This window comes from Gilbertella persicaria, assembly GCF_025201335.1.
Source record: "Gilbertella persicaria strain CBS 190.32 chromosome Unknown B0P05scaffold_60, whole genome shotgun sequence".
Classification (NCBI taxonomy): Eukaryota; Fungi; Mucoromycota; class Mucoromycetes; order Mucorales; family Choanephoraceae; genus Gilbertella; species Gilbertella persicaria.
Window position 1 is genome coordinate 89,646 of NW_026252021.1, and position 20,920 is coordinate 110,565.

At 36.6% G+C, this 20,920-nt stretch overlaps 4 protein-coding genes across 4 annotated transcripts; 2 read left to right on the plus strand and 2 right to left on the minus strand.

Annotated features, from left to right (window-relative positions):
- Positions 1-12,825: 12,825 nt before the first annotated feature.
- B0P05DRAFT_561258 (helix-loop-helix DNA-binding domain-containing protein) lies at positions 12,826-14,297 on the plus strand. Its single transcript, XM_051580462.1, has 2 exons — positions 12,826-13,190; positions 13,254-14,297. Exons 1-2 carry the CDS (start codon positions 12,836-12,838, stop codon positions 14,156-14,158), a joined length of 1,260 nt encoding a protein of 419 aa, XP_051430317.1. The 5' UTR covers positions 12,826-12,835; the 3' UTR covers positions 14,159-14,297.
- Positions 14,298-14,336: 39 nt separating this feature from the next.
- B0P05DRAFT_581787 (Fanconi anaemia protein FancD2 nuclease-domain-containing protein) lies at positions 14,337-17,239 on the minus strand (the record flags this gene model as incomplete). Its single annotated transcript, XM_051582136.1, has 12 exons — positions 14,337-14,873; positions 14,919-14,965; positions 15,009-15,153; positions 15,203-15,496; positions 15,546-15,707; positions 15,758-16,135; positions 16,187-16,210; positions 16,262-16,327; positions 16,374-16,547; positions 16,599-16,655; positions 16,699-17,008; positions 17,052-17,239. 12 exons carry the CDS (start codon positions 17,237-17,239, stop codon positions 14,337-14,339), a joined length of 2,382 nt encoding a protein of 793 aa, XP_051430318.1.
- Positions 17,240-17,861: 622 nt separating this feature from the next.
- Positions 17,862-19,415, minus strand: B0P05DRAFT_455563 (Fanconi anaemia protein FancD2 nuclease-domain-containing protein; the record flags this gene model as incomplete). The annotated part of the gene is made up of 6 exons (XM_051573937.1): positions 17,862-18,204; positions 18,247-18,410; positions 18,454-18,849; positions 19,020-19,116; positions 19,166-19,198; positions 19,330-19,415. Coding segments are annotated over 6 exons (1,119 nt in total), but the record flags the coding sequence as incomplete, so codon positions are not given.
- Positions 19,416-19,737: 322 nt separating this feature from the next.
- Positions 19,738-20,698, plus strand: B0P05DRAFT_479522 (tryptophan synthase beta subunit-like PLP-dependent enzyme; the record flags this gene model as incomplete). Its single annotated transcript, XM_051575071.1, has 4 exons — positions 19,738-19,844; positions 19,889-19,942; positions 19,986-20,246; positions 20,293-20,698. The coding sequence occupies 4 exons, from the start codon at positions 19,738-19,740 to the stop codon at positions 20,696-20,698; spliced, it is 828 nt and encodes a 275-aa protein (XP_051430320.1).
- Positions 20,699-20,920: the final 222 nt, after the last annotated feature.

The following is a 20,920-nucleotide window of genomic DNA, read 5'->3' on the forward strand; positions in this document are numbered from 1 at the left end:
AATACCCATGAAGAGTATTATTTCTTTGGCACTTTACTTGTTAAGCGCAAGTATTTGCAGAGGCGTTTTATTGAAACTTGCTGGGACACCAACTCAGAAGTATACAATAAGTTGATCAACACCGGTTTGCAGATGGAAGATAATAATATTATCAAAGGTTACCGCAGCTTGTCCCAGAATGCGAAAATTGCTCGAGTTAAGGTTGAACGACTCCCTTTGATTCATCCTTCAACTCTCCGCGAGCAAATGACCAAACGTTTTTCCCATTTTGGTGAAGTCCTAGATCTGGGGATTTCATATGGACGGTGCTGTATTTTTTGGCCAGGGCTACGTCGTTCTTGACCTGAACAATCCTCACAAGTCTGAGCCTGAGCAACTTGGTCGAGTAGTGGATTGGCCCGAATTTGATCGTGAACTTCTGCTTACGTGGGATGAAATGTGTTGTGAACATATATGAATTCACATGCATAGATCAATAAATGATGATCATGGCAAAAGACCAGATCACATCTATGGCAATTGCAATGAATCTATAGTCACTGACATTCACTCATTCTACTAGAAGTACTACATCATCTTCATAGTCAGAGGTTATGAACCTAGTGACTCTGTTATTATTAACGGCACTCATAAAGTGACAGTTAGAGCTGACAAATACATTGGCATTGGCATTTGACAAATATGTAATAGTTTATTCAAGTTCAGGTCAGATCATGTACTACTGGCTGAGCTGACAACTTCCTCTAAAGGCATTTCTCTTAATTGCTCCTGATCTAACAAATCAATCCGTAGTCAAGAAGCTAATCCAAAACAATATTTTGACCGAGAAGAAAAAGTATAAATACCTCGACATTTTATAGCAATTGAAAGATAACATTTCTTGGAGAAATAAAAACCTATACAAGTTCTAACGGACTTTCTCTGTGTTCTTACCTTTTCTCTTATTGAATATCTATTCTCTCTTCATCTCACAACAGAATGCCCCAATTTTGTCGTTTTTGTCAAAAATCCGACCATTGTCGAGCAGATTGCATGGAACTCATTAATACTCGTCGTTGTTATAACTGCAATGAGCGTGGTCATATCAGCCGTGATTGTCCTCGTCGTAGTCATGGATCAGGCCACCCTTCTAATAAGCGTATTGGGATCACAAAAGACAAGGCTAGTAGATCAGGATCCAACCTGCCCAATGAGCAACTGGCACAAAGTGCGAAGCATAAGCAAATTGTCTCTCCTGCTGCATTGACTACCGTTCCTCTTAGTCAAATAGCAACCGAGACTATTCAAACACTTTCAAACGATATTACAGTAGTCGAGCATGAATTGGTGGATCATGAAATGAAAGAGCAAGGAGATAATGAAGTAGAAATCATTGACTCCGATGGAGAGGATGATGATGAATATCTTCAAAATATTCCAAGCAATAATCCAACCCAAGAGGCTTTGGACTTAGAAAGGTTTATCCAGGAGCGTAAAAAGATCAAATTTAATCATGAAGATGAGAGACAAAGAGTGGTACCTAATCATAATACAGGTGGATCAACAGGTACCTCTCCTGACTTTCAATAAGATAATATATGCCTAAAGACTCTATGCAAATTGCCACCCTTAATTGTCGTGGCCTTACGAAAACTTCAGATCCTTACAAACAGTCCTTATTCATCCGCTTTCTACGTTCAACTAAATATGACATTCTATGCTTACAAGAAACACACGCATCTACACTTAATATGCAGAAACAGTTCAATCTCAAGTTCCAGACTAAATCCAGTCTTTGGACAGAACACTGTGGCATTGTTTCCTTAAAATCCCACTACAAAATTACAGCACATCCCACCATCAATTCTACCGATGGCCGCTTTCTCTTAGCGTCTATCGCTCATGCCTCTGAACCCTCCATTCCTTTTATGTATATCCTCAATATTTATGCTCCTGCTTATCGTAGTAGTCGATCCACATTCTTTCGCACGTTATCTTCCAAACAACCATTAATGTCACATTTACGGTCAACGTCTTTGCCTATTATTATTGCTGGCGATTTCAACTATGACATTTACCGTAAATCCAACATTGATACGTGCTGAAATGATCTACTATTTACTTCATTTCAAGATTGTTTTCAAAGTGATCCTCTTCCTACATTTGTTAGTGCCACTGGTAGTCGCACACATATTGACTATATATTTTGCACTCTACCTCATGCTGACAATGTAATTTCTATGACTCAAAATTTTGTTAACTACAGTTGGACTGACCATGCCTTGCTTTCTATCAACTATCAACTGGTACACACTCCAGCTGGACCTGGTCCTTGGAAAGGTAATCCTAATCTTGCTCGACTATCTGCATATAGAAAAGGTTTGACAACACATATTGAGCAATACATGGATAACATCAACCGTTTGGATCCTGATTGCCCTTCAGTTCAAACTATTTGGGATGAATTGAAAGAACAAGTCAAAGTTTTTACTCGATCCTTCCAGATCGAGCGTAACAACTGGCGATCCAAATCTCTGAAAAAGCTTCAATCCAAACGCAACAAAATTTTACGAGATCATAAAAATACATCTATTTTATCATCTCTTTTGCCAAAGGTTGAAAAAATGATTACTATTTTGCAGGATGAATCTGCCGAAATAGAACATCTCAAAGCAGGCAAATTTTGGCGAGAAAAAGGTGAACGATCTCCTGGTCTTCTCAAAAAACTTGCACAAGATAGGTCTACACAGCGAACAATACCAAAGCTCTTTGATCCCAATTCTAGACGATTGGTTACTAATACAGAAGGGAAAACAAAGGTGATGGTTGCCTTCTATAAGGCGCTATATCGTCCTGACAAGATCCAATCCTCTGATGTCAACACGCTTTTACAACGTACCAACAGCCAACGACTTACTAAAGAGCAAGCATCTACCCTTGAAAGTCCTATCACTTGGCTGGAGATATCGAAAGCAAGTAGACGTTCACCTCGTCATAGTAGCCCTGGTAGCGATGGTTTGCCATACGAAATTCTAGGTATTCTACTTCGTGTTCCTTGTTTAAGGCAGCTAGTTCTACAAGTATACAATGATACCTTAGCTCATTCTTTATTCCCAAGATCATGGCTGCTATCACTTATGACTCTTTTGCCTAAGAAAGGTGATCTAACGCGGGCAGAGAACTATCGTCCTATCCAGTTGGTTAATACAGATAACAAGATCTTCACTCGGATAATCAACCACAGGATTATGACAGTAGCTGCTACACTTATCAACAAATATCAGCTAGGCTTTATGCCTGGCAGATATATTGCTGAACATGGATTGCTCACCCAAATGATCATGTAAAATGCAGCAACAAACTATCGCCGACCAGACAAAGATCTTGGCATTCTTTTAGACCAAGAAAAGGCCTATGATCGTGTCAACCTTGACTATCTCAAGCAAGTGTTGTTACACTTAGGTTTTCCAAAGACCCTGGTTGCCAGCACTATTACCTTGTTTAGAGATAATTCCATTTGTATCAACATCAATGGTTGGCTCTCTAAGCAGTTGGTTCCAAAGCGTCGAGACCTCAAACAAGGTGACCCACTCTCTTGTATTTTATACAATTTTGCCTTAGAGCCACTTCTCCAGTCGATATTGAATGACACTCAATTTTCTGGCTATCGCTTCAAGCATAATGATTTTAGTCAAGCTATCACCTTACCTGCTATCAAATTGCTTAGTTATGCTGATGACACTTTAGTTTTTCTTCATAATATCCGTGACCTTCGCAGAATGCAGTTTCACTTGCAGGCCTAAAGTAAAGCATCCAATGCTAAGATTAACTACCATAAAGTGCGAGCAATCTCTCTCTCTGGCCACAATCTAGATGACAAATGGCTGGCTACTCTACAAGCTATTGACATTCCCAAGACATGGTGCCGTACAGATTCTGGACCCATTATCTATTTAGGTTTTCCCCTTATCCAATCCTTGGACCAGCGCACTCACTTTTTTTCGTCCCTCACTCGATCACTGTCTCAACTGGCGGATATTTATGCCCCACGCAATCTTTCTGTTGTTGGAAGAGCTACAGTTGCCAGTTCACTTTTATTGTCTAAATGCTGGTATATTTTGCGGGTGGTCCCTACCACTCAAGCAATCCTTAATACCATTCGAACTGTCATTACTTCTTTTGTCAACCGGCAAATCTTTCCTCGCATTAGTTGGCAAACGATGACTGCACCAAAGTGGCATGGTGGCCTTGGCATTCTTGACTTGTTTTCTCAGCAGAAATCACTGTATTACCATTGGCTTCATCCTTTTTTGTGTCCTCAAGCTGAACGTTCTCTGATACAAGACTTTCTAGCAGCACATACTCGTGCTTTGCTTCAGACTGAACATCTGCTCTTGGGTCTGTTCTTTCCTCGTTCTCGCCCAGGCCAACTCAGGCAATTGGCAAGTAACACTGTCACAATGTGCTGTCAGACAATGGATGCTATTCCTATGAAACAGTACTCATGCATGCCAAACCCTATCGAATGCCTTTTACTGCCATTACGCTCAATTGTTTTGCCATCTGACACCTTTGACTTGCCTCTCAAGCTACGCACAGTAGCAGTTTCCTATCTATATGAGTACCATCCACAGGGTCACTATTTGGCACCAATACTAGTTTCTTCCTTTCCCTGGATGTCCGTCGTAGTGTCAGAAAATATATTCAAGCAGTGAATCAAAATCATTGTCAACTGGAGCCATTCTTTGGTCAATGCCTTGTTCGTACTTCACTAGACTTATACAAACCTGTGCATATTCCTGCAATCCAGCGGTCTCTTGGTTTCTTTTCTTTTGTGCGTATGTTGAAACTGCCTTTTGACAATGAAAATTTCATTGCCCTCAAAAATGGTGGCTATACTTTTCGTAAGGTCATCTCACAAGCTGCCTTGTCTGATATCATTGCCCGGCAAGAAGTTTCTTCTGCTGCTTGGAAGTACTTTTGGTGCATACCTATCACAACATTGCAGAGAAATGTGATGTATCGATTTCTGACTCGCAAGATTCCCACTCGCTTATTTCTATCCAAGGCTTTTCCTGCTCGCTTCCCTACTGCTGCCTGCATTTTGTGTGGTGATCAGGAGACTGTGTACCATTTCTTCTTTCGCTGCCCCCAAAAATTTCCGTTCTGGGATGCCTTGATCAGGGAATTTCTATGGCCAGGCACCTCTCTGGATCTAGTCTCTGATGCACTTGCATCTTTCAATTTTTCTCGGATTCGGTCTCAAACCAACTGTTCTCTTTCAGTAGCCATGGTAACCTTGATCGGTCTCTCTAAAATCTGGAAGGCCCATTGGACCCATACCATGCAGAACCAACCATTCCATTATCTCTCTGTTCTCCATAGCACTCGCTATCAAATTAAGCGTATAGCTGCTAAAAATGACCTTTCATCTTGAGAGGTCTTTTCTCGCAGTAGCTGCTCTCTTTTTTTTCTTGCTTTCTTTGTTTTTTGAAATTGTAGTACCCTTTTTGTTTCTTTTAATCCTCTTATAATAAATAATTGTCGAGCACCTCTTTTAGTGGGTCCCTCTCGAGACCGCTAATACGTGCGGCAAATAAAATCATCAAAAAAAAATATTGAAAAGGTAGAAACAATTGCTGCTTGTTACTTAGACTTAATGAATAATGAATTATCGACAAAAGATACCAATGAAGAGTCATACCTTAAAATCGATAAACATTTATGCCGACATGGCAGGTATGCCATCTGCGTACCCAAAAAAATATTCTTTAGAAAAAAATAAAATCACTGCTTTAAAATTAAACAAAAGTAATTTTTGTAATGACAGAAATATAAAAAGAAGAAAATATTTAATTTTTCGTTTTAAATTAATAAAAAAAGCTTGTTTTTTATTTTTTTTTTGTTTTAAATTAATAAACGAGTCTACCAGATGATGATCTTACTGTCTTAGTTTAAAGAAGGGATTACTGTCTGGTAGATTCGTTTTTTAATTCAAAACTAAAAAATTGAAAAACAAGCTTTTTTTATTAATTTTAAGCAGAAAAATTACAAATTTTCTACTTTTTTTGTCTTTGTAAAAAATATTTTTGATTTATTTTAGAGTAATGGTTTTAATTTAAAATAATGTTTTTTTTATTGTTTTTCAGAAAATATTTTTTTGAGTACACAAATGGCATATTTGTAATTTCGGCATAACTATTAATATCTTTACTATTTCGAAAAGGCTTTTTGTTTGTGTAAGTTTATCACACTGATCACGAAGGCCTAAGGTGTACGAGTTTCTCCATTGCTCTAAATACATTTTTTTGTAGAGTTATCACTAGCGTAAGCGATGGAAGAATTATGTGCTCAGAGATGGAAGATTTCCTCCACCGACGGAAGAAAAGCGCAATCGCTTACGCTGTGTTCACATCGGCGAAAATCTTGGCAGTAAAAGGGAAAATATTAGAAGCAAAACGATCAATTTAAAGGCTAGAGCAACAGGTCATTCCTATACACGCAACTTCGATAAAAACCGCTAATCTTGGCAGTAAATACCAATTCCGCAAAAGTTTAGATTGTATTCTTTTATGCTTCTTATTGGACATTATTGATAGCATTATTATATATTATTGGATCATATAAACGTCTCTTTTGTTACATATATATATATATATATATATCAATTACATAATATATCGTATACACTTCCATGATTGGTTACATGGATCTAATCATACACTATTATATTCATCGCTAGAAACATCATTGAAAGGCGACCACAAAAGAGAGCAACAAAAAAGAAATATATTCAATGCATACCAGCAACTCAATCTTGAAGACTAGAGCATTAAATAAGAGCAGAAGCACAAGCATACCTACGGATCAATATGAGTTATTGGCACATAATTCATCTAAGCATTACCTCTCATACCAATAAACCACACACTTGAATACCTATAACACACTTGCATATATTGTTAGAGAAAGAATATCGAGGTCAACAACATTTCTTACCAAAAATACCACATAGCACTCATAAAACCATATCATCCAGTTATCCACTAAGAATTGCTACCCATAGAGTCAGCTGTATGTACTAGAAGAGATTCCTTTCTTTAAAATAAGCCTACACAAATGTATATGAGGATATGAACTAAATAAGATATCAATCCTTAGCTTGATACGAGAAAAAGATTAACAAGTCATAGTAGTAAACAAAAAAAGAGAATCACCAAGTGGACATGAAAGTAATGGGCAACATCAAAACTCAGTGACCATATAGAGACAGAGTCAGACAACAAACGAGCAAGAAATCAAGTCAGTTAGTACCAAAAAATAAATAGAAAAAAAGGTCTAGACACTATTCAAACAAACAAAAGGGTCAATGCAGCTGCATGAGCAAACATCAAGTCTTGCCTAGACTAGAGAGCCTATTTAATTATGCTAGGGATTGTTAGGGATAACTAAGAAAGTATAAGATTAGAAAAAAAAAAGATGAATTCGCAAGTACCTTATTAGCATCATGAAAGGAATCTTGAGTAAAGAATAAAGTAAAAATTCTATGTAATCAAGTACATCTTTATCTTATTAGGTATACAAGATGGCATTCAATTAGTAGCGACTAACAATCTTAACTTTTTATTCAAAGTGCAACATTGGTAAGAATTCTTTTTCTTCTACGACCATGAGTCTGTGTAGCCTCAATTAGTTGTGGCAATGGTGGTTGTGAAGCAGGCACAGAAAAAGAACTGAAAGGAGAAGTATAACTGACATTGATTGGAGTTTACTAAAATTATCCAAAGGAAGGGTGTAGTTGACTTATGAGAACGATTTCAAATAGAACATAGAAACCATATAGGGCCATAGCAAGCATAGCAATCACACAACACAGCGTAAGCGATTGCGCTTTTCTTCCGTCGGTGGAGGAAATCTTCCATCTCTGAGCACATAATTCTTCCATCGCTTACGCTAGTGATAACTCTACAAAAAAATGTATTTAGAGCAATGGAGAAACTCGTACACCTTAGGCCTTCGTGATCAGTGTGATAAACTTACACAAACAAAAAGCCTTTTCGAAATAGTAAAGATATTAATAGTTATGCCGAAATTACAAATATGCCATTTGTGTACTCAAAAAATATTTTCTGAAAAACAATAAAAAAAACATTATTTTAAATTAAAACCATTACTCTAAAATAAATCAAAAATATTTTTTACAAAGACAAAAAAAGTAGAAAATTTGTAATTTTTCTGCTTAAAATTAATAAAAAAAAGCTTGTTTTTCAATTTTTTAGTTTTGAATTAAAAAACGAATCTACCAGACAGTAATCCCTTCTTTAAACTAAGACAGTAAGATCATCATCTGGTAGACTCGTTTATTAATTTAAAACAAAAAAAAAATAAAAAACAAGCTTTTTTTTATTAATTTAAAACGAAAAATTAAATATTTTCTTCTTTTTATATTTCTGTCATTACAAAAATTACTTTTGTTTAATTTTAAAGCAGTGATTTTATTTTTTTCTAAAGAATATTTTTTTGGGTACGCAGATGGCATACCTGCCATGTCGGCATAAATGTTAGTGAAGGTTTAAAATGCATAGATATTTTGACAATGACCGTTTTGTGGTGTTTTTATGTTATTTTTATAGTATAGCTATCGAGCAATATCGCATCAAGGAATGACTCATTTAAGCCCTGATCTAAGTTTTTTTCGTTCTAGATGTCATATAAATTTTGTTATCAATGGATCTTTCTAAAGCGCTTTATCTTTGAGCGTTAAGAAGCATAAGAAAGTAAAATTATAGGCTTTCTATAATGCGAATGTGAGATAAATTAATATGGAACATACTAGATGTCTGTTAGCGTAGATTTAAATAGAGGACAACTTCAGCCGGATCAAAAACCGAGCTTCTGCTGGGAGCTGCATAAAGACGCACCGATTTGACTCTAATACAATATCAAAAGATGTTGATATTTGCTTTCTGAACCTATTGGCTTAAAGAAAATGACATTACTTCTGGTGAGATATTGCACCAACGTGAGAAAAAACATTTGCGAGGTTTTTTGTCCGTATCTTACTATTCTCATAATACAGTTGGCAAGTAAACACTTTGTCAAAAACTGTAGCACCTTGCGCACATTTTGAACATTTAAGCTTGTTAATAGCTTTGGTTCTTCTTTTAGCGTCAAAAAAAGCTCAAAAAGTTGTCAGCTGGATAATTTTCATGAGTATTACTCTTTGGTTTGAGGCCAAAATGGAAGTTTGCCTGCAACCATCTTACTAACGACTCTCCACTCAAATCACCTACCATTCTTTCTTAGTTGAAATAGCACTACTTAATATCCAGTTACTTCGAAAAATGCACTCATGCGCTTCAACATGATCAACCTATTCCCACCTTTTGTCGTGCAGAGTCGGTTACGCCAACTATTGATTACATACTCGCTTCACCTCCCTTCGCGTTAAAGCTTTGAATTCTGCACTGAATGATTATCATTCACTGATAGGAACCTTTTCTAAAAAGTCATGCTGCTCACCACAACAACAATGAAACATGATCAAAAAGATCGCAAAGACAGCTGCAACAAAGATCAGTAGACAACAAGCAGTATGACAATTTCGTCTGATGAAGCGCCTTCAACTAAAGTGTAACAAATATTCCAAAGAGTATGGTGCCACTCGTATTTCACATTATCTCTTTCCAAATGTTGAGAAGGGAATTGCAATGATACAAGAGGACTATGTCAACAGCCTTGCACTCCACGCTGGCTGACACTGGAGAGAAAATGGTGAAACTTCAGCAGATTACCTCAAGGGAACTATTGAATCCAAATCAATTAAGAAATTTATGTCGTCACTCATTCACCCCATCACTAACAACCTTTGCCAATCGACTGAAGAAATGGAAGATGCAGTATCAAAATTTTACGGACAGTTCTACTGCCCTGACCAGGTAAATATGAAACATATTGCAGATGTTATTAGCAAAAGTATTCCAGACATAATCTATAACATATTATGTATTCCTCTAACCTTGACAAAACTTCAAGATGGTGCAGCTAGAACTCCACATCAAAGCAGCCCTGGCATAGATGGATTACCGTATGAACCATTCTCCATTTTGTTACAGCACCCACCTACTGGTGCTTTAGCTATCAAGGTATACAATAATGCACTCACCTCTTAGTTACAGACTTGCATGATCCTATTTCCGAAAAAGGGAAGTCTCGCTTTGCTTGCAAATTGACGCCCCATTTCACTCATTAATGCAGGTGCCAAAATTATCACTCGATTAATCAATGCTCGACTTATGCCTAATCTCAACAAATACATTTCATCATATCAACCCGGATTTACGTCTGGTAAATTCATCGCTAAAAATAGTCAGATTCTACAATTTATGCAAGCTATTACTCACTATTTTAACTCCAATTCCATTGCACTCCTTCTCAACTAAGAAAAAGCTTACAATAAGGTTCATCCCATATATCTGGTTCAGTTTATGCATGCATTTAATATACCTCATGTTCTCATTGAATTCATCACCTCTCTTTTTTTCTCTACTAACATCAGTTTCAACATCAATGATCACATCTTTTCCAACACAGTTCTACAACATAGAGGTCTCCAACATAGAGGTCTTCAATAAGAAGAACTGCTCAGTCATTTATTATTCAACATCGCTTTTAGTTCAATTCTTCGTTCTATTCAACAAAATCTCAATATTCAAGCTTTTAACTTTCAACTAGAAAACAAAAACCATCATCCACCATCCTTTGTGTCACAAAATGACTATCACTTTCCTTTCAACAACTATAATTAGTTAACTCAGTCTTTATATCCATTTCATTACCATTTGTCAAAGTTTTCACTTACGCCAATAATACACTTGTTCTACTTCATAACTATTAAGACCTTTTATGCCTTCAATAATTGATCAATATCTACATGCTTGCCTCCAATGCTGAGCTTAGCTTCAACAAAACTACTGACATTACGCTGTCAAGTAAACTCAACCTAAGATGGAAAAACTTTCTAGCTTCACAGAATATTACCACTTGGCATGATAGCACCTCACCTGAAGCAGTCATTTATCTTAGTTACCCCAGTCCTCACCAATGCGACACATTCATTTACAACCTATTCCACACCATTTAACAAGCATGCTCTAGAATTTTATCCGTTAGAGGCAGAGCTACTGTCCTCAATTCACTCATTTCATCAAGACTATGGCATGTACTTCGCATGCTTCCACTCAACAAAAACACAAAAAGACACATTGCTGCTCTGACATGATTCCTTTCTCTGCACTCACTTAATCTCTTTCTCAAGGTGGATTTAGCATCATTGATTCTCACCTATAACAGAGAGTTCCATTTGCCTTTCCAAAGTGACTTTCAGATATTTGCATAAACTGCTTTAGTCATCTGACAAGCTCATTGGCATTCTGTTTTTTTTTCTGAAGCTTTATTCTTCTCACAAGATATAAACAATGCCATTTTTTGCTTAGCAAATAACCTGCATGATAAATTCCGCCTTGAATATGAACCACAAATCCTCTTCTCCGCTTTCTTTTCCATCCCTTCCATTTCAAGCATCGATGAAGCTCTCTCAAACCCTCAATTTTTCTCCATTTCTTATACCACATGCTTATCTTCTTTCGTTTAGCCTAGCTCTTATAATACCACAGTCTTTTCTCATTTGACGTTTAAAGGACTTTAAATAAAATTGGAGCAACTCTCTTTTACCAAAAAAAAAAAAAAACAGCTTTTACAAGTTGCTATTTTTTGTCCAAATTGACACCAAAGGCATCATATATGTTGGTAAAATGGTTTTTAGACGTTTAGCCTATTTATTCTTGTATCAAAAGGCTTTTCACTCACTTTGTATAGCTATATATTCATGTATATTTGCCTGTTGTTTTGATGGGCTTAATATCAATATTAACCATATCAGTGCATCAAGAAGATTTGCACATTTTCTAATAGTAAATTAGGCAGCTTCAGCTTTCACATGCATTCTAATTGTAAAAAGAAAATAGTCACGGCTACTTGATTACTAATAAATGATTTCGTTCGTTGAATACTTATAAATGACTCACGTTTGGGTTAAACTTTGTTCAGCATTGCCAATCAAATTCTTCAAGAGCATATATTGATCCCTTCTTTGAAAACTTACATAGTTGATGTTTTATATATATTGATCTGTGAGCAAGTATGGAACTAGACAGCAAACTGTGTGTTACATGCTTACCAGGATCAACCATTCATAGTGGTACAATATGTCGGCTCAGACTCTATGTAGTTCCGATGCATTTTATTTATGAGTCAAAAGTTCCCCCTTCTTCCTTAATAATCAACGCATGCTCTTTTTGAACCTTCAAGTCAAGGCTGATTTAATTGTTTATCCTTGATTCTGGGACACAAAAAAAGGGCCTATTAACATCAACAATTACAAAAAAAAAAAAAAGTATCACATTCTGAGCTTTTCTACCCAAAAAAACAATACTTGAAACACGAATAGGCGTCCTTCAATAATTACCAAGTATAAAAGATTAACCTAACCAATGAAATATCATCCTGCCCTTCACCTCATTATAATTTAAAATGGCAAATGGTATTGATTTGCTTATATTCGAGAAATGATGCCGTTGTCGTGTAATCACATCATTGCACACTTTCTGTTTTTGAACTGTAAATTGTTTTGTTGCTCGAAACCCCACAGGTGGGGGCCATATTATTTTTATTTGAAATACAGAAATCAGCTTCATTGAGTTTCAAAAAGTGGTGTGATACTGCCGTCCATGCTTATTTATGGAAACATTGAATTCATATAAAAGTTCTTTGTTTGTTTGTTTTCGTCCCTTAAAAAATGCAACAAGATCAATTGTATGAACTCGATTTCAATAATTTTATTGAAGTTAATCCAACACCTCCTCAGCATCAATCTAGCTTCGAAGAATCAATGCTTCTCAATTGGAATTTGAAAGACAAAGCAAAACACAATGTATCACAAGACATTGATCCAAGAGCAGCTCAGTTATATTCTTCACCTTTAAGTTCTCCCACAAACGGTTTTCCAACACCAATATCTGAAGACTTGTTAACGAATACACCTGAGAACAAAACGCTTGATCCATTGTTTCCTTTGCTTGATATTTCTCCCATTGAGCAGACTTTTAAAACAGTGGGTCCGTTGTGTCAGTTACAAAAAGCTGATCAAGACAGTAAGATCATAACTTGTTTCTATGAACAATGAAACAATACTCATTCAAACATTTTCTAAACAGAAACTGCTATCAAGCTAGAAGATCATGAAACACGGCGTTGGAGACAGACAAACAGAAACCTTTCTAGTTCAACTACTGTTTCTCAATTAGTAGCCAGTGCCTTTGCTACTGTTGATTTTACTATCCGCAACAAAGAGTTACTTGAGAGTCAACAAGAACAAGCGTCTTTTGGACCTGATCCGGACTTCAAGCTTAGAAAAGTAGCGCATAATGCGATTGAGCGCCGTTACCGAAACAACATCAATGATCGTATCCGGGACTTAAAGAACGCCGTACCAGCTCTCTATATGGCCAAAGTCAAGAAAGATAAACGATCCATGAGCAACAAAAAAGGCGAGGATATCCAAGAAACTTCGTCTAGTGAAGAGGACTCAGATGCTAAAGATTCGGAGGATGATAGTAGTAGTCATGAATCCAAGAAGCAGCGCAGCAAGCAAAACACCATAGGCGAGATTATTGAAGGTGTAGAAGTTGCTCGTAAACTCAACAAGGCAACTATCTTACAGAAAGCAACTGAGTATATTCATTATCTAAAGCGTACGATTGCACTAGCTGAACGAGAAAGTCAAATACTACAACATATTATAGCTCAAATGCCAGATGGAAGTAAATTTCTGTCTAGTTTCCAAACACAAAAGGTTGAGTTTCAACAAGCAGAACAAGAAAGACTTATGAACGAGAGAAAAGCTAACATCGAGAAAGAAAGGCAACTGCGAGAACGTATGCTTCGTGAGCGTGCTGCAGAACGTGCTGCTCTGGCCAGAGTGTTACCCAAACGTGAAAGAAGACCTTATCATCGCAAAAGCAAACAAGAATTAGAAGAGAAAAGGAGACAAGAGAAACTACTCAAGAAGAAGCTCAAGTCTGAAAAACAAGAGCAAGTAATGCCTCATTATAACGAATAATATCCCAACAATGCACTGTGTTATGCAAAGTATTTCGCTTTTAAGAATTCATATGTCACTGGCTTGCACATCATTTATGCTTTATGATCTATTGTATATGCTATTTTTCTTTTTTTTTCTGAACACTTTTATACCCTTTATGCCTTTTTATTATTATATTTTAGAAGAATAAAAGCATTTAAAGATGCTTCAATGAAGCCGAATAACGACCTACTCCCAAACGTTTTCTTTTAGCCAAATTTTGGCTTTGTTGATGCTTGGTATTTCTTGAGAGGTTAGGGGGAGGGCTATCTTCGTCATCATGGTCATCACTGCTTTTGTTATTAAAGTCAATGACGATTTCGTCTAGATCCTCTTGAGCTTTTCGTTTCTTGCTATTACTTGATTGTCGAGGTAAATCATCATCATCATCATCGTCATCTTCCTGTTCTTCTTCGTCCTCTTGCCCTTCATCTTCCTCTTCAGAAGAGGAAGGAACAACACTAGATGTTCTATAAGATTGAGCAAGTGCAGAATTACCAGGACTAGCTCTGTTTTTTGGCTCTGGCTTGTATACACGACGAGCAGATGTTGCCTTGTTTGAGGAATTTGTTGTCGCGGGGGAGTTCTGACGAGTTGTTTCTTCCGAATTTGTGTTCATTTCTTCACCTTCTTCTTCCTCCTCTACTTCTTCTTGCTCTTGTTCCTCTTCATTATCACTTGGCTCGCGTGGAATCTATACCAATGTTAGCAAAAAAAAAAATGCTTATCATTAACTTACTTGACTAGAAATTTCCGCACCTCGCATATCTCTATGTTTCAAAGCACCTACACATGGCATGAGCGAGAATTTTGTTTTACAAATACATACCCATAAAGAATGCAGAGGAAGGTATACGGTTTTCTGTCAGTAACATCTTGACTTGATAAATGACAATTTCCAAAGCCTTTTTTAATGGCGGGACATAAGATGACAATTGCACTTCTTTTTGTACTTTGACATGAGAACAAATGATCTATGAAGATTTTAACAACAAGCTTCGTTCTTTTTTTTTCTGTCTTTACCTGTAGCATACGTGTAGTGGTCTGAAAATCTTTAAAAATAGCAAGCACACTATTGCTGTGCGCTTTGAAGATGCCAGTAAAATAAGGTATGGAATGTTTTGTGAATTGTTCAATATAAGTACGGCTCGTTTTCAAGAGTATACCAAGAAGCGATTTGTTTTCTTTTGTCTTTACATAATTGGTAATTCTCTCAAATGCTTTTACGATTTGAGAAGTTTGTAAGAGGACAACTTCGGCTTCTTGATCTGTATCTTTAAGCATGTCAAATGCTTTTACTGTTTGATTAATAACGGCCTAACCAAATTATGGGTTATTGTTTTAGGATTATCTTAATAATACTTGCTTGATAATGGTTGATCAAAGTGTCTTCTCTTAATAATGGATATTCTTTTAGACTTTGTTCCTCTTCAAATGCAGGCAGAACACGATTGACAATATCATGAAGTACTTCAAGAGGATTCTTGCTTAATTCAATATATTGTTCAAACAAGAATTGAATATCTTTCTATTAATAAAAAAGTTATAAAAGAACCTACACCTTTTTTAAATACTTACTCTGATATCACGCCAATCGAACCAACCAGTGGAAATAATTTGCTTGACGACACCAAGTGCGTCTCTTTTCAAATTTGCAGAAGCTTGTCCAGAAAACGTCATCAGACGTTGAAGAATCTTGAACAAGAGAACAGCTGTCGTTGATTGAGGTATACTATTACCAAACTGAGATAAATAACGGAATGCTTGTTGAAGATCTTCATCTTGAGTCGTCGAGTTCTTTTTCTGTTTACTGTCACCTGAAATACGATCTGCAATAGAACGTATAATATTTTGTAAAATCTCTTGGTTGTCTGAATTCTGAATATCAGGCCATGAAATCAACTTGTTGAGGATGTTAAGAATATGAGAGACAGCTAAAACAAGATCTTCAGAACCCTATGAACAAAGTAGTGAGCACAATAGATAAAAGCCCTAAAGCAAGCATACTTCTATGCGGCCCGGTTCAATGTCCTATCATGCAATCAGTATATAGATACATTAGAATAGAGATCGGTTCTTTACCTTGGTTTGTATCTCTGAATATAGATTCTCTAATGTCTGAAGAATATCTGGTAAATAAGCAACAACCTAAGTAATACAAATTTAGGGTTCAATAGTCATATTAGCAATCTACCTTTTGCATCAATTTCTGAGCATCCATTCTAGCAAGCATAATCGAATTACATGATGGATATTTAATGTTATCTTCTGTTGATTTTTTCTTTCCAAAGGCTGTAACGGGTGGAGGAACAACCTTGATATCAAGCTTTTGTTTAATGTCTTCCAAGACATAGTTGATTTCTTCAAACTATAAATACAAAAATAAATGATGCGTTGGTATAAAATAGGTATTCCTTACTGTCATACGGTCTTCTTCTAATTCTTCATTATACTTGAGAATTTCAAGTAAATGAATCTGCGAAAAGGTTAAACAAAATATACGTCAAGCAAATTCTTACATGAAAAGCTCTCATATAAGGCCTCAATTCATTAACAGAACTGATCTTCATAATACTTGTTTTCGCTGTTTTTTTGGCGGGTTTGGCACTGGTTTCTTGGGACTCTTCATTTCGAGTAATTTGTGAACTATCCTCGAAAGCTGCAGAACTTGTTTGTTGAAACTCTAAAGGTACGTAATTAGCCAATTGCTGCATTAATTGACTCAGTAGTTGTTCCATTTCAAGAACATTTCGAAGTCGAGAAATCAACCGTGTTCTATAGTTTTCTTCTTCTTTTGTAAACATAAAAGCATTTAAAAGCTCGCGGAACCTACATAAAGATAAGTAGAGAGCACAACTATGAGCATACATACCAATTAATGGTATAAAAAAGCATATCACAAGCGTACTCAACTTCTTCTGTACTTAGGTCTTCAATATCATCAATCTTGAATAAAATAACACTACAACCAAATAAAGCATCTACTTCCACAAGACTTCCTTGATTCAGTTGTTGCTCACAGCTTTGGATCAGGTTAAATATAGAGCACATAGGGGCCATGACCGATTTTTTCTTTTTCAATTCAGGGTTGTGAATCAATTCATAGAATTTAACTGCAATTTGATCATTCTAATGAGTGTTAGCTCAAAGTATCTACAGAGAATTATTATACCTCTCCATCAAGTCCCATTTGTAATTCAGGCATAAGTCGACTGTATTGACTCAGTTTGGCCTGTTCAATAAACTCCAAAGCATCCGAATGAGCCACCACATAGAACTCGGTAAAATCAGAAGCCATGTTTTCCTTGACCCAAGAAATGAATCGTTCATCCATACTCTCTTCAGCAAACATATGTGCTAATTCATCATAGATAAAAGCAATACAGTTTGGGTATTCCTTGGAATAACGCAAAGCGAGTTCAAGCAAGTTAGTAGCTTGTCGTAGCAAAGGATGCCTCATGGCATTCATATAAGAAGATTTGCCTTCGGATTGAGTACTAGAGCCACCACCTCTACTTTGATAGTCTTGGCATAATTGTTGTGACCCAAGTACCTTGACAGAAGACAGACTAGCAATGATACCGATATTTTTGTATTTCTCTCGAGGATTAGACAGTTGTTTTCGAATGACAATTTGAATATCCGACCATAGACTAGCAGAGCTATCAGAAGCATTGCCGGTTGTCAAGGCCAAAAGACTAAAGATGTCAAACAAGGTGCGGATCTGATAGACATTGAGATTATCCAAGTAGTCCAAAATACCCTTCACAAAAACACTATAGACTGCCACTTGAGAGACATTTGTCTTGACAAGCTGTAATAGCACATTCAATGCAACATTCATTTCTGCTTCAACACCACTGCCAATATGTGTCACTAGAGCACCAACAATTTCTTGTCTATAATAGACATCTGTCGACTTGAAGCAAGTGATATACAAAGTGCTAGCACAAGGAGAAATCACATTGTTTTGTTGACAAGAACGCAATAAGCTTTCTGATAATGAAAGAAGAACACTCCAATAACTACAAGGTATGAGTGAAAAATATAACAAAGTGTTCATTTACCCTGCTAAACCTTCAGCATGTTGCATGATTGTTTCTTGAATCAAGGAAGCAGCAATGCTGCCTTGAATAATTTTTTTTCGAATGATTGTCTCTACTCTTTTCTTCAATGGAGTCATTGAATACAGAATGATTAACACTAAAAAATCAATCACTTTGTGTTCTCTCTAAAACTGAATTAGTCTTTGAAAATAAAGGGGAGGTTTGTACCTGTTCTTCTAGTGCAACAATAGATCTCAACCAGGCATCACAAACAAATTTATGAAACTGTAAGCCTAGTTTGATAGATTCTAATATCAAAGCTTCGGCAGCATATTTCTGTTTCTTTTTCTGTTGTTGTTGTATTCTACCAAGTGACCTAAAGTCTAGTTTTTGCCGAATACCCAATATAACAAGGTCAATTGTATTCGTTGTCGCTGTCTGAAGCAAAAATTTAACAATGGTTGCTAAGTCATCTAATTCTGCTGATTCAAGTCTATCAAGTACTGTGTCTCGGACATCTTCTAAGCTTTCAGAATGCAATGTCAAGTTGGATAATGCGTCAAGAATAGGCACAGTAAGTTCTGAATTCTCATTCATGAGTTCTTTGAGGTATACTACAATAGGCTAAATAGAGATTAAGCTGATGTAGGTACTTAAATGCGTTCTTACTTTATGTTCAGAGTCATTGATAATGTCTGGTAAAGAAGTAATGATTTCATATTGAATGATAGAGGGTGTGATTTGAATGATCTATTTTAGAGTATAAGCATATCTAACTTTCGATACCTTATTACCTCAATCAGTTTTCCCGTTAACTCTTCAGGCTGCGCAATGTAGTCTAACCATCGCAATTGATGCAAAATCAATCTTGCAGTACAAGAACTCGAATTACTATTGGATTGTGATGAATATATGGACTATGTTCTTAAGATATGCATACTCATTCTCTAACTCATCATAAAACTCAGGAAGTCTTTCAAGTAAATAGGTAATCAAACTTGGCTGAACAGCATCTATAGCCAGCAATGTCTTGAATAAGCTCTCTGAGTTAGAAGTACTATGCAAAACAACATAAACAACTCATTGCTTAATTTTGCCACATACCGAGACGTCTTAGGCACACTTTCAGCAAGTGTTGAGGGCAACAAGAACTTTCTAAAAATAGCTGGATCTTCTGTATATGTCTGCAGTTCTTCCACAAACTGATCAGCTAAGCTTGATTGACTACGCAGTTTATTTCCAAGCTTCCTGCGAAACAACACAGGTTCGACATCTAAAGCACATGAGCTAATGTTGACATGAGCACGTGCACTTACCAAATACAACAGTTGCCGTGTCTGATTTACAGCCTGCTTCTTCCAGTAATCCCTCCATGGACATGAGACGCGTAAAAATATAAAAAACGATAAAAATCGGTTCCGCGTCGTATTTGCATGTCCAAAGACGCGTTTTTAAATTCAGATACGTGTTTAGGTGGAAAAAAAGTCGCGTCTCTTTCACTTTCTGTTTACAATGGATGACTCTTCTGACGATGAGATCCAAGGTTTCTCAAATATACAAGCTCTTCACGTACAAACACCCTTGATACATTCGCCAAAACTCAGCATCAAGCTGGATTGGTAAGCATGGATCGAATGACAAGACAATAACTTTTTTTGAATAGCAATATTTACTTTAAAATGGAAAACATACAGCCTTCAGGATCAGTCAAAATGAGGTTTGTATAGTAGCAATGTGCGTAGGTGTTAACATGATTGAAGGGGTATTGGCAACTTTTGTTACAAGGCAGTTGAATCAAGAGGGACAGATATACATTTGATTTGTGGATCAGGCATAAACACGGTATTAGCAGTGGCCTATTGTGCCAGGCAATTAAATGTGAATGCTATCATTGTCATGCCTAAAGAGACAGCGAGTTCTGTCTGTGATGCTGTTCGATTAGAAGGCGCACAATTAATTTTGTTTGGTGAGGATTGGGCAGCTGCTGAATCGCATGCTAGAAAACTAGTAAAAAGAAATGGGTAAGATCAACCAATGGATAGAGCCATTCCATTAATTTCTTTGTAGTGTCTATGTTCCTTCCTCAGACCATGAATCTATTTGGGAGGGCCACTCTACTCTTGTGTATGAATTAAAGTCACAATTAAACGATATGCCACCAGCAGCTATTGTGTGCCCTGTAGGTGGAGGTGGGCTACTAAACGGTGTGATTACAGGCTTACAAGATATTGGATGGAAAGAAGTCCCTGTGATTGCAGTAGAAACACATGGAAGTAATGCGTTTCAAGCTTCTGTAGTAGCAGGCAAATTAGTCTCTTTACCCAAGATTTCTACCATTGCTTCTGGACTGGCTTCAACTTCTGTCAGTAGTAAATCGCTTGAATTAAGTCTTGTGCATCCTGTTGTGCCTTTTGCTGTAAGCGACGCTATGGCTGCAGATTCTGTTCGACTGTTTGCAGGTAAAATAGCTTGATCGAATATTATCTATTCACTCTTATATTAGAGGATAACAAAATGATTGTGGAAGCTGCATCAGGAGCTGGCTTATCTTTATGCTACACACAAATTATTCGAGACATTTTACCTTCTTTAGAACAAGACTGTAATGTAGTGATTTTGGTGACAGGAGGATCGGACATTAGTTTGAATCAATTAGATGAATACCGCAAGAAATATTTCAGACCGCCTGTGATTG